The sequence below is a fragment of the Pan troglodytes genome, chromosome 3 (genome assembly GCF_028858775.2).
Source record: "Pan troglodytes isolate AG18354 chromosome 3, NHGRI_mPanTro3-v2.0_pri, whole genome shotgun sequence".
In the NCBI taxonomy this organism is placed as follows: Eukaryota; Metazoa; Chordata; class Mammalia; order Primates; family Hominidae; genus Pan; species Pan troglodytes.
The window spans coordinates 109,507,649-109,521,221 of record NC_072401.2 but is presented as its reverse complement, the minus strand read 5'-3'; the positions used below and the strand labels follow the sequence as shown (position 1 = coordinate 109,521,221).

Here is a 13,573-nt window from a genome sequence, read left to right as displayed (position 1 = left end):
ATATAAGTACTATAATAAAAATAAGTTAGGGAGTAACTTAGGGGTCTGCTTTTAGATTGGATTGTCAGGAAAGGCACCTCCGAGGAGGTGGCACTTAGAAATAACTACTGTTATCACAGAAAAATGGAGGGGGTCTTCTGTTCTGGAACAGAGCCCTGGCAAAGAAATGAAAGACAAAGGGAACAGAGCGTCATGTTAGGGAAAGAGCAGAGCCCAGGAATGAGGCCACCCAGTCTCCCAGGTTAGCTCTTGTATAAATTTGTGCGGCCTGGGGCAGGTCACCTAAAGCCTCTGGTTTCTCAGTATAAGTGAAGGATTGTGCCCAGCGTCCTCTGAGATCCCTGTCTGTCTCTCCCTCAAGTCCAACTTTCTGGTCTGCTTTGCTTTTGTGTGGTCTGCACTGCCTCCCAGTGTTATTATAGGGACTCAGATCTCTTTTTTTATTTCCTAATTTATAGTCATCATTTTATGTCCGAGTGGCTCTGTATAACTATAAAGCTTCTGCACGACCTTGAAAATGGCTTATACATGATGGGGATGTTCTTCAGTTCCTGTACAGATCATCCCCTGTGTCCCTCCTTCCTCCCCAGGATGGCTACCTTGTGTCCTGGGATATTCGAAGCATTGCCTCTAGTTTGAGGGTTTGATTTTCCACTAATGTAATAATATGGTTCCTTGTTTGCCAGACTACAGTCATACTAGTGCTGACCTCACCTTAGAAATAGTAAAATACTTGATTAGAACCAATCCTCCAGGCTGGGTATGGTAGCTCATTCCTGTAATTCCAGTACTTTGGGAGGTTGAAGTGGGTGAATTGCTTGAGCCCAGGAATTTGAGACCAGTCTGAGCAACATGGCAAGATCCCTTCTCTACAAAAATTAGCTGCGTGCGGTGGTGTGTTCCAGCTACTGGCGAGGCTGAGGTGGTTGGATCTATTGAGCCCGGGATGTCAAGGCTGCAGTGAGCTGAGATTATACCACCGCACTACAGCCTGAGCAACAGAACATGGCTCTGTCTCAAAAAAAGCAAAAAACAAACCAGTCTGTCAGAGTGTGATGTGGAATATCACACAGCTGGTTTTCAATTCTGAAGGGAAGTTGACGAGTAAAGGTAAAGCTAGGCCAGAAGCAGTGGCTCATGCTGGTAATCCCAGCCCTTTGGGAGGCAGAGGGTATATACCATCACTTGAGGGTAGGAGTTTGAGACCAGCCTGGGCAACATGGCAAAACTATGTCTGTATAAAAAATAAAAAGCATTAACTGGGTGTGGTGACACACACCTGTAGTCCCAGCTACTCAGGAAACTGAGATTGAGAATAGCTTGGACCTAGGAGTTTAAGGCTGCAGTGAGCTATGATTGCACCACTGCACTCCAACCTAGGTGATGAAGTAAGAACAAAAAACTTGTATTTTCATTTATTTAAAGATCCTATGGGTTTCATGGAATGCTTCCCATTTTTTGATGGGCAGTGCCAGCGCAGTGGCCGCATGCAGCCCAGCGGAGAGGCTGGCTCCTGAATCAGTGCTTTATTCACCCGGTCGTGTTCCTGTCTCCCCGTGTGTTTCTACTTTTGAGCATTAAAAAATGTTTCACCCTGGTGAAATCAGATTGAAACAAATAAATTACCATTAATGTGGTCTCGACACTGTGGGGAAACTTTTAGGATAATTGGAAATGAGATCCCTAAAAGCCATTCCTCCAGGTTGGAGATGGTGGTCCCCAAGCTGCAGGATCTTTGGGAGAGGCCAGATTCATCTGTTTAGCTTTTCGGACTAGTCATTTGTGGGAATGCTGGGAGCCCAGGGCCTCAGGGGATAAGACTGCACACACTGTCCTTTGTCCAGCTGGAAGGCCGGTGTCATGAACACTAATCACTTGTTTACTCACCACGCAAACATTTAGTGAGGACTGCTGTAAGTCACGAATCCTGTTAGGCGGTGGGGGTGTTTGCAAATGAGATCCTATCCCTTCCTGGAGGAGCTTCAAGTTTAAGAAGATATAGACATATTAAGTGGGTAGTTATAAAAGAGTATGTTTTATGCTGTGAAGAAGTGGCATGCTGTGCCTTATATAAAAACAAAGAGAATAAGAAGTATATAAATCGGAGTGAAATCAAGGAAGGCTTCCTGTAGTAGATAGCACTCGAGCTGTCAGGTTGGTGGCGGAATTTGGGGGTTTGATAGCACAGTAATAGAATTGATGTGAGTTTCTGGTGTTTGGGATATGTTTGATTTGGAATACCACCTTAAAATTTGTCACAAGTTAGAGATTATTATCAAATACTGAACTTTGCTTTCTTCCTGACTTAAGATTTATATGAAATTAAAGAAGTAAAGAATTATAATTTTTGAAGTGCTGGAGAGAATTATGACTCTGAGTTTACTAATTAAACAATTTTCAAAATTGGCTTATTAATATTTACTTTATCAAAACAAATATAAAAAGCCTACCACCTTTAAATTATATAGATTGAAAAGATATTTTTAGATACTTTATTTCTTTTAGTTATATGACATGAGAGTTAGTTTAAAAGAAGGAACAGGCTACTTTAAAAGATAAAAAAAGGCTGGGCACAGGGGCTCACACCTGTAATCCCAGCACTTTGGGAGGCAGAGGTGGGCAGATCATGAGGTCAGGAGTTCGAGACCAGCCTGGCCAACGTAGTGAAACCCCGTCTCTACTAAAAATACAAAAAATTAGCCAGGTGTGGTGGCAGGCGCCTGTAATCCCAGCTGCTCAGGAGGCTGAGGCCGGAGAATCACTTGAACCTGGGAGGCGCAGGTGGCAGTGAGCCGAGATAGCACCATTGCACTCTAGCCCAGGTGACAGTGAGAGACTCCGTCTCGGGGGAAAAAAAAAAGATTAAAAAAAATCATCTGGTTAAACACATTTGGCTAAATAAAAACTTCAGCCTTTATTTCCCTAGGGCCAAGAGATGAGCATGAGAGGTAATTGCTAAGCTCAATATAGTAGTTAATGTTCAGTGCTTGGATTTACATTTTTTAAGAAGATTGTTTCTGGCTTTTCTTTGATGATGATGTTCGAGAGCCTGATGAGGTGGTTAAGGGTTGAGAACTTGGGGCTCCTGGGTCCTGTGAAGCTGTGCTACAGAGCTGACAAGTTGCAGAGTGGGAATAGAAGCACCAGTGAGAGGACTGCAACCCTGAGGGTCTGCCAGGAGCTGTGCCTGGTGTCCAACATTTAGCCCTGTCCTCTTAGAGCAGCCAGGGAGTGTTCTAAATATTTTCAGTGGTCTCAATGAGAAAAATATTTATTTCCTATGATTTTTGAAGCTCACTCTGGTAAGTTTGACACTTTTGCCTAATGTTTGTTCCAAATTCTGTTCCACAATGTAGTCACCAACATTAAATATCAGTAAGCTGCTGGGTTATGTTTAGTTAGAAAACAAAGCCAGAGTCTTAAAAATTAATAAAATTGAAAGGAAATTGGAGGCAGCTGAAGAACTCTTAAGTCTTGTCCAAGTCTCAGAGTAAAAATTAAGGCTTCAACAACTAGAAAGTGAAAAAATGACATCCTGTTTTCCATTCTTTATCTTTTGTAACATATTTAGAAAGCACCTCAGCTAGAATTGTTACCAAACAAGCAAAAGACCCCTGGGGGTTCAGAACTCTTGGGAAGGAAGCCTGCATCTAGGGAGGGGAAGGGGGATGTCAAACTGGGGAGAACCAAGTGTCGCACGGCAGCCAGGGCAACACGTGGCTGCGCAGCTACCCTTGGCCACAGGTCGGCACCTCCTGGGAAAACTTCTGCACCCTGCTCAGCACTGTCCCACACTTGGCCTGCAGTGGTTTTTTTTTTTTTTTTTGAATAGTGGCCTAGCCCAGTTGGGGGTACCTTGTGCCGCCATTTTACCACAGTGGTGAGGTCCTGTGGAAGTGACTGCTGGCGTGCTGTTTATCTTGCATGGATTGCCAGATCGCTGCATAGGAGGTGGAGGTTGTGGTGGCCCGGAGAGGCTCCCATATGTGTCGTTTCTGGGAATGCTCCAGTCTGAGGTGACGGCCTACCTGTGTCTTCCTTCTTTTTATGCTTGTGTTCACAAATCCCTGTGACACCTGTCACAGACTAACAGGAAATGTGTACAGGATTCACAAGGTGATGACACTTGACTACAGATAATCTCAGGCTTGGTTTCATTGTCTTAAATAGCAATGGCAGCATAATGACAGTGTGGTTAGACTCAATTATGCGTGGACTGCAGGTTTTCACATCCTGGCCATTGTTCCAGGATTCCTAGGTGCATTCATGGGAGCCTTTTGATGGCAAGTGCCGGAAACAAACGGTGCTCACTTAAGGAGAAAGGGGAAATGTGTTTTAAGGATATAGGAGCATCTTGTGGAATCCAAGGACAGTAGAGCAGTTGGGCCAAAAAGAAAGCTGGAAATTGGAAAGCTGTCCAGACACTTTCCCTGCTGCTTCCATCTGCCCCTCCCTGAAAATCACTTCCTCCTTCCCTTCCCAGATTGACTCTCTCAGTTCTCTGAGCCTTATGTTTAGAGCACTCAAGCTATATGTTGTTACAATATCAGCTCCCAAAGAGACAATAATTCTTTCAAATTCTGTAGAAGCGACTCTGGTTAGCCCAACTTGGGTCAAACTTCCACCCCAATCTATAATCAGCTGTGGCCAGAGGAGAAGGTCACATTGTACAAAATGGCTGTCAGGAGCTCACTGCTCTAACAGTGTTGGAGTTGGGATAATGGAGAGGAGAGCTGGACAGCAGCCCGACAGATGTCCGCTATAGCTCACTAGGAAGCTGATAGTTGGGGTGATTTTATCTAGACAGCTCTGTGTTAATAAAGAAATTGGGTTGGGTTCATGGGTACAGTGAAAGCTTTTAAGAATGGGCAGTATCCCTTCCATCAATTATCTTTTCTCTCCTTAATGATCAGAAGAGCTAGAATTGTGTTTAAGTTGCCTTGGGGAGCAGAAATAGAGAAATAGACCCTCAGGTAGCAAGACTGATCTGATGCCGTTAAAAAATAATAGCAGAGGGAGAGGAGTATATGAGGTTCATTAAAACCCTCTTGAAATGCTTCATGTTTAGTATTGTTCATGAAAACTTACCAAATGGAATTAAGATCAATGCACTAGAATATAGAATAAAAAAGAAGTATTTTGGATAAATTTTGTTTAATAGAACTGTTTGTTACTGAGTTGTGAGGAACTGTGTGGAAATGAGCCCTTCTGGATAATGGAGTTTTTCAGAGAAGCTATATGGTTTACATCTTTAAGTGTCAAAACATGTAATTTTTCAAAACACTTTTGGATGCAACTCTGTCTTCTTCAGCAGAGTACATTGAAATTGATTTGAATACGAATACCTCATGCCATTATTTTACAGTGAATATTATATATGCCACAAGGAGTATGGTGGTTTGTATAATACTATTCTAAATGACCCCAAATAACGTGGAATTTTAAGAAACTGCTTTTTAATAATTCTTTTGTGGCTTCCTTTGCTGTTTGGGACTATACCCTGTACCCACAATAATATGTTTCTTCTGATCTGTGTGGATTTAGGAACCAGGAAAATGAAGCTTAATTGAATAATATGTAAATTAAAAGTAAATGGGGTCTGATTTGGGGTATAGAGAAAGGCTAAAATGTGCTATTTTAAGGAAGGCTAAAATGTGCTATTTTTGCACATACATTTCATGACATTACTGTGATACCTTGAGATAGTTTTAACGTGTTTTTCCTCAGCAGTGTTCTTCATAAATGAAGCTACCATGTTACTGAGAGCCAGATGAGTGGGAAATCCTGCTGCTCATAGCTGTCTGTGACCTTTAGCAAAGTAACTTTATTCTTTTTGACAGAATGAGAGAAAAATTAAAAGCATTAAAAATTATCACTTTTTGGCATAAGGTTTTCATCAATCTCTACACTAAATTTTTCTAACTGCCTATATATCGTTTTTGTGAATCTAACTTTTTTTTTGTATTGGGATTACTTTTTCTCAGCTAGCATCATGCTTTTAGAAGCATTCTGTTTCATAAGAGATATTTTAATTAATTGGCAGAATACCCTGTTGGTCTTAATTTTCTACCAGAAGTTCTGTAATAGTATGAATCTTGCTTGCTGCCCCGAATGTGTCGTGTGAAGTTGGAACAGCAGAAATGGTCCCAACCTGTATGGACCACCTGCCACATTCCGGAGGCTTTAACAGATGCTTCTGCATGTGTTGCCTCCTCTCGTTCTGTAGCAGCCCCATTGTGGGGTGGAGGGGACAGATTTCAGTTCTGTCTGAAGGATGAGAAAATAATCACTTGTCCAGGGCCACGCAGCTGGCGAGTAGCAGCGCTGCGTCTGCAGAGTGAATTACCATCAGCTCTGAGCCCCAGTTCTCCATCCTCTGCTGTTACTGTACTCACTACGCTGCTTCAGGGCGTCTGCCCTGCACTCGCCCGGCTCTGCACATATGTCTCCCACATCCCGCAGCGCACCTGATGAGGTAGAGCAGCTTCTTATCTTCACTTTACAGATGAGGAAACGTGTTTGGTACGTTCAGAGTGCATGCCCGAGATTTCCAGGTGGTAACCGATGGACCCAGGATCCAAACCCAACCCAGGACTGTCAGTCCTTAGAGCCCACACTCTAACCCATACAAGTTATCACCTCCCTGTGCTTAACCAGATGCACAGGTGCACACACAAATGCTGGCATAACCGTGGAAGGGCTTGGTTTGGGTAAACAAAACAAAAAAAGACCGAAGTGTGCCCTGATCCTGTCACCTCATTTGTAGAAGGTGAACTTAGCATCTTTAGTGTGAGAGAACGTCTGTTGAGAGAAATGTGGATTGGATAGCGTTTGGAGGTGAGTAGATGAGGGAGGTCTACCTAGCTAGTTATTGCCCTCTGGAAGCACTTCAGCTGACAGAACTACAATGGGCTTTTGAGGCTCTCTCCTTCAAAACTTGCTCAAGACCATTTCTCCCATGTTTCCCGTGGTAGGAAGGATCTAGCGGTCATGACCTGCACCAGGAGGTCTGGCCTACAAATAGGACACATGTCCTCACAGAGGAGACAGACACAGAGGGCTAGGCTGATCAGGAAGAGAAACCAGTAGCTACAGAAAAATTCCCCTGGAGTAATTCATTAATGGTCACAGGCTTGTCTCAAAGTCATCTTGACATTGCCAAAGTCTGGTTGAGCTGATGGTAATTCACTCTGAATAGCCACAGGAGAGGAAGCCGCACAGGTCACTCAACCTTGCCTTGGTAGAACATGAATCCAGGAGTGGCAATGACCCCTTTCCTCCCACCTCCAGCTTCTGGGAATCTTTTTGCTTTAGAGCTTTGTGGTTAGGGGATTAACTAACTAGTCTTGAATGCTGGGACTAAGGAGTCATTCAGCTGCAGAAATAAAACTCAGTGTTAACCTTCCTAACCACACATTTTCATTTTTCTTTTTTCTCAAATGTTGGGTAATGTTTACTGTCAAGGAGCTGAAGCTGGCTTTTGTAGGTTATATTTCCAGTCTTAGGGACTTAAATTTCAAAGTTAACTTATGCGTTTGTTTCTCTTTATCATCTTTCTTCAAACAGAGCGTGATATCCTGGGGGTGGCTGCACTGTTACAGATGTAGACTGCCTCCACCAGGATACAGGGGTTGTTGCCTGGGGATGGACAGACAGAATGATGGAAGGTAGGAAGGAGAGAAGAAAGTGAATGATAATTTAGTTCCAAGGTATGGTGGAGAGAACACGTGTTGAGAGTTCAGAGGCTCATCCTGCTGCCTATTAGTTGGGTGACCTTTGGCAAGTTACTGAACTTCAGGTAGCCTCAGTGTCCTTATCTGTAAGTGGGTGGGAAGATGCAAACTGTAATGATGATAATGTGAAATTCTAAAGTCCATGTCTCAGTGCCTGGCAAATCAGTGCGTAGTGGACAGTGTTTTTGTTCCTTCCCCCTCACCAGCTTCTTGCAGACAAGACCACCTTCAAGTCAACAAGACTGTCACTTTTATGATGCCAGGAGGCCTGGGGAACAGCCCAGCACTGGGACTCTCTAGGGGTCACCATGGGCCAGTCATTTTATGACCATATTCCTAAGTCTCTGCTAAAAAAACAGGATTAGACTAGCTCTGTCACGCTTGCTTCCTGCTGTAGAAGTCTGTACCTCTCTTCCTTCATACACACATGACATTGTGCAGCAGAAGAGTTCACACCCTCAAATCACAGGCTTTTGTCAGTTTTTCCCAAGGTGTAAAAATGGAGACAATTGGCATGAGGTGTGTGGTGTGATGCTGGAATTCCATTTTTGCAATTAAAATCTGTGAATCTGTTTACCTCTCATAAAACCAATCTCTAATATTCTCCCCTCAAATTGCACATCGTTTAAGGCTCCTGCCTCTTGTTAGTAGCATTTGAGAGTGGCGTAAAAGGAAGAGGACAACGAAGAAAGGGTCTTTTATTCCAACTCACTTTTTTTGTATCCTCACCAATTCTGAATAAGGAAGTGATATTACATGATGGGGCAGGGGTGTGTTTTGTTCCTGGACACCAGCTTTGCTGCCCTTGCCTTGGCCTGGACAGCTTGAACTGACTGGCCAGTGAGCCCTGAGTGGCACCCTGACAGGGCTGGCCCTTGCCTGCTCCTGACCCTCCACTCCACCACCTCAGAGCTCACCCATAGAATTGTCTCCTTGGCCCTTTCTTCCAGAGGACAGCCTGGGGAGGAACCCCCAGGACATGAGCTGGCCAAGCGCTCTGCTTTTGGTAGGATTTTACATTTATTTGGGCTTAGAGAGAAGGAGTTTCCCCCTTTCCCTTTCTTCACTCCTGAGTCAGGGTCTGTAAAGCCCTATTGGCCCGGGGTCGGTGCTGTTGACCTCCCAGAAACAGGCCCACTCTTGAAATCTTTAGATTCACCTTTATTGCTTGGGCTTTTAGTAAGGAACTCTACCCATTTGGGTTCATGGTTCCATTTGGTTGATGGGATATTTTGTCAAGATTGGAATTTGGTCCAGGAGAGCATCAGGGGGGTTCGGTTATATGGGGTGGGGTGGGGTCTTGTGCCGCCTTTGCATCCCCAGTACAAATGCGTGGTGACTCCTGGTGGAGGGAGCCCAAGTCTGAACATATGTAAGATGGGCCTTGCCTCACTCCCTTTGAAGCCCAGCCGCAGCCGGAGGGCAGTAATTGCTGGCTTTGATTGCGCAGACTTCACTGGTGGGTTGGGCTGTGCCGGGGCTCGCCTGGCCTGGCCCAGCTTCAGCCGCAGCCCCCCAGTGAAGCCTTAGATGTGGGAAAGCTCCAGCCCCTGGAGCCTCATGCCTGTGGTTTCTTGAAAATAATCTGGACTGGACCTGTTTTATATCTGTAAAGCAACACTGCAAGGCCCCCGTTTCTCCCACTCGGAAGTAAGACTTGGTCTCCCCTGACATCCCTGTATTTTAAAAGAGCCACCAGGGACAAACTGCCTCATTTCATAGTGAAGGAATTTCTTTGCTATTTTTTTTTTTTAAGCACTAGTCCCTGAAAGGGATTAGTTGCTTTTTGGTAAGCAACTGTACAGAGGTTCTCTGAAGCCAACTTTCCAGGAGAATTTGCAAGGTGACCCCATGGAATAAGGAAATAACAGGTGGGAAAATGTGAGACTGTGGAAAGAAATGACTTTATTAGGAGATATAGACTCTTTCTTGGCAAGTGACATACTATCCTTTAGGTAAATGGCTATCTCTGGGCACCCATGTTTGTGTTAATCACTATATTATCACTTGTACTCAGCTTAAGAGAGGAGGAGAAGGCACCCTTAGGTAAGGCAGGGAAGGGACAAGAAGACTGGTGGAGCCGGAAGTGCAGGGTGCTCTAGATTGGAGGTGTTCGCCCTACTTGAGAATGGGGCCACAGCAGGGCCATGGAAGTTGTCTGTACCTCAGTACTTCACAGTTCGCTGTGCCAGGCAGTGGTGGGATGGCCCAACAGAAGGGCAGGTTGTCTCCCTCAGGCGTTCCTGGCTGCCAATGGCGAGTCTATTCTGAGTCCCAGTGCTTGTCTCAGGCGCTAGCCTAGGACTGCAAGGCCAGGCCTCACCAGGAAACTAAATGTTTTCATGTCAGACTGAGAGGAAAACCTTCCCAGGAAGAGCAACCTGGACCAAGCCTTTGAAAATCTGTGATGCAAAATTATAATGTAAATAGGAATCTGTGGGGTGCCCTCTCTCCCACCCCAGGCTCTGCTAGAGCCCTGTTTCTTTCTCCATAGAAAGGCAGGGTCCTTCATAGCTCTTTGATCCTCCTGCGTGCGAGATCCATACCTCTGTTCAGTAAAAGTATCACAATGCTGTAGTGTTTTCCTGTTAAACAGGGAATGGTTGATTTTCCAGGAGAATAGAAAATGAAATTGTCATTGGAGGACCTCCTCAGTTGAAATCATTCTGTGACTGATTTCCTCCTATTTTGTGTTTTGTTGGTTGGTTGGTTTTTGCTTTTTCAGTAGCTACCCAGGTATACAAATAGCTTCTTTGCAGTTCCGATCATCTTTAGGGGCCGCATTGGGCGTAATTGGAATAATAATACTAGCTAACCTGCTTGCAGGGCTTGCTCTGTGCTGTGCACTTTGTGAGCACTTTAAATATAGGAGCCAAACCTCTCTTTCCAACAGCCTGAAGGGCAGGTGTCCTCGCAGTTCCCATTCCATAGATCACCATCCTTCCATGGAAAGTACTCTGTGGACTGTAACTTGCCATCTAGACTTTTGTATTCAGTATTAAACTATGTCAAAGTTTCCTTTTATTTCTCTTTTACTTTCTTTTTCCATTGAAATGAAAGTGTACGATAATCCACCATTATTTAGAATGAGTTTCTAAAAGGAAACTTGTGCTTGTAACACGGATAGCACAATCACAAGCACAAAGTGTTGGGATTCATCTGAGGCTGTCAAGGGACCCAGGTTGAGAAGGTGCTTCCAGCATCGCTGCCACCAAAGGAAAGCAGCCTCCCTAAGTTCAAAGCAGCGGAAGCAGGTGCTCTCTGGAGTGAAGGAACGGAACTTTGCCATGCTTTTACTTTCCTTTTGTCTTTGTCTCATCTTGTTACAATGTTACATTTTACTTTTAATCACTTTTTAAAAAATCTCAGATCGTTAAAGCTTTGAGGATGTGGGAGTTCTCTTATTTGAAAATCATTATCACCAATATCTGGCAACATTATTTTAACATATTTGCTGAGTGTCCTTTCCGAGGCTATCATTAGAGAGCCTAGATGTTAGGAAGGAAAAAGAAAATCTTGAAAATTGTAAGATCTTAAGGAAAAAGGGAGCGGTTTGTATCCTCTGGGCTGTGAGTGTGAGCGGACAGAGCACATAGCATCACGGGAGTTGGCAGTGCGTTGGGTAATGTGAATATGTCTGTCCTATGTAGAATCATACAGTGGCTTCCCACAGTGGACCAAAAACACCAAACACTGCAGAATGACACATCTTTCCCTGATCTGGCTGTTGCCCACCTTCCCTATTCATGTTTGGCTGTTTCCTACTGGTGTTTTTCAAACTTTTTTTTTGTTCTGTTTACCATGACCCAGAGTATTCGCTGCACTTCACATCATAACTCTGGGCATACATATACATGGAACCAAAGTAAAAATGTCACTATATTAACTCTGTAGTGTACTCTCAGGATTTTTGACTGATAGGGCAATTCATTTTAGCCATCCCCAAATTAACAAAATGGATTAATTAAATGCAGAGGTTGTAAGACATATATGGTATGGAATAGAGGTTATAATCTTAAGGCCTACGGCAAATTCATATTAATAGCATTTCATTTGTTCCTTCTTGAGGTGGAAAACGAAGCTCATTCCCAACATGCAAAGCCAAGGCAGCGACCCCAGGACCTCTTCTGGAGATGGAAGCTTGTTGAAAACCCAGACTGTCTCCACGGCCTGCCCAGTCGACCCCAAAGGAACACTGACATCAATTTTACCCTGAGGTCACTGCTAGAGACGCTGATCCATAAAGACAATCACTGCCAACCCCTCTTTCGTCTACTGCAAGAGCCAAGTTCCAAAATAAAGCATAAAAAGGTTTTTTAAAAGGAAATGTAAAAGCACATGAGAATGCTAGCAGGCTGTGGGGCAGCTGAGCAGCTTTTCTCCCCTCATATCTGCGTGCACTTCCCAGAGCATCTTGCATCCAAACCTGTAACCTTTCGGCAAGGACAGTAACTTGGCTGCATTTGCCTGTCATGCGCAACTGGAGCCAGCAACCAGCACATCCATCAGCACCCCAGTGGAGGAGTTCATGGAAGAGTTCCCTCTTTGTTTCTGTCTTCATTTTTCTTTCTTTTCTTTTCTCCTAAAGCTTTTATTTAACAGTGCAAAAGGATCGGTTTTTTTTTGCTTTTTTAAACTTGAATTTTTTAAATTTACACTTTTTAGTTTTAATTTTCTTGTATATTTTGCTAGCTATGAGCTTTTAAATAAAATTCAAAGTTCTGGAAAAGTTTGAAATAATGACATAAAAAGAAGCCTTCTTTTTCTGAGACAGCTTGTCTGGTAAGTGGCTTCTCTGTGAATTGCCTGTAACACATAGTGGCTTCTCCGCCCTTGTAAGGTGTTCAATAGAGCTAAATAAATGTAATAGCCAAACCCACTCTGTTGGTAGCAATTGGCAGCCCTATTTCAGTTTATTTTTTCTTCTGTTTTCTTCTTTTCTTTTTTTAAACAGTAAACCTTAACAGATGCGTTCAGCAGACTGGTTTGCAGTGAATTTTCATTTCTTTCCTTATCACCCCCTTGTTGTAAAAAGCCCAGCACTTGAATTGTTATTACTTTAAATGTTCTGTATTTGTATCTGTTTTTATTAGCCAATTAGTGGGATTTTATGCCAGTTGTTAAAATGAGCATTGATGTACCCATTTTTTAAAAAAGCAAGGCACAGCCTTTGCCCAAAACTGTCATCCTAACGTTTGTCATTCCAGTTTGAGTTAATGTGCTGAGCATTTTTTTAAAAGAAGCTTTGTAATAAAACATTTTTAAAAATTGTCATTTTATTAAGAGTGAAGTTCCTGATAATCTAAAATTGCTAATGAACTGAATCCACAGGCCAGGGCAGAGCTGGTTTGTAGAGAGGAACAGTTTGTGTGAGAGGGGTGCTGCTGGTGCAGCCTTCTCCAGGGACAGGCCAGAACCGGCTGTAAATGGGCACCTTGCCCTGTCTCCTAGACATGCAGTCCTCAAAAGTACTTGTATGGCTTGGGCCTCTCCCTCCTTTTCCAGGTGGTATGAAACGGTCAAAGGAAAAAAGAGGGTTGCCAGGATTCAGATGGGAGTGAGTCCTTCCCTGAACACAGATCCTCATGGGCTCCCACCATCTGGTTGTCGTGCTCATTGAAAGTCCACAGGTACCGCCTCTCTTCATAGCTCATTGGTATTCAAACTGGGCTTCCACATTGTGGGGTCCCAGTGGAGAAAGTATGTCTTAACACCCCCACCCATCTCCCCAGTCAACATTTTCTAAGTCCTGAGTTGTATTTCATAATTTTTACCTTACTAGTACATGTTATAAGTTGGTATCTGATTAGGAAAAAGTATATTTTAAGTTTAAAAGAATA

General features: G+C 43.6%; 1 protein-coding gene across 14 annotated transcripts in view; it reads left to right on the top strand.

Annotated features, from left to right (window-relative positions):
• Positions 1 to 13,007, top strand: part of LEF1 (lymphoid enhancer binding factor 1) — a 120,084-nt gene extending 107,077 nt beyond the window's left edge. For all 14 annotated transcript variants that reach the window (XM_063809722.1, XM_009448108.5, XM_517386.8 and 11 more), the window contains one exon: positions 11,802 to 13,007. Coding sequence is in view for 8 of the 14 variants with exons in the window: in XM_009448108.5 (XP_009446383.1) it covers positions 11,802 to 12,053 (252 nt within the window). In the remaining 6 variants the exon portion in view is untranslated. The remainder of the gene's footprint in view (positions 1 to 11,801) is intronic.
• The last annotated feature ends 566 nt before the right edge of the window (positions 13,008 to 13,573 follow it).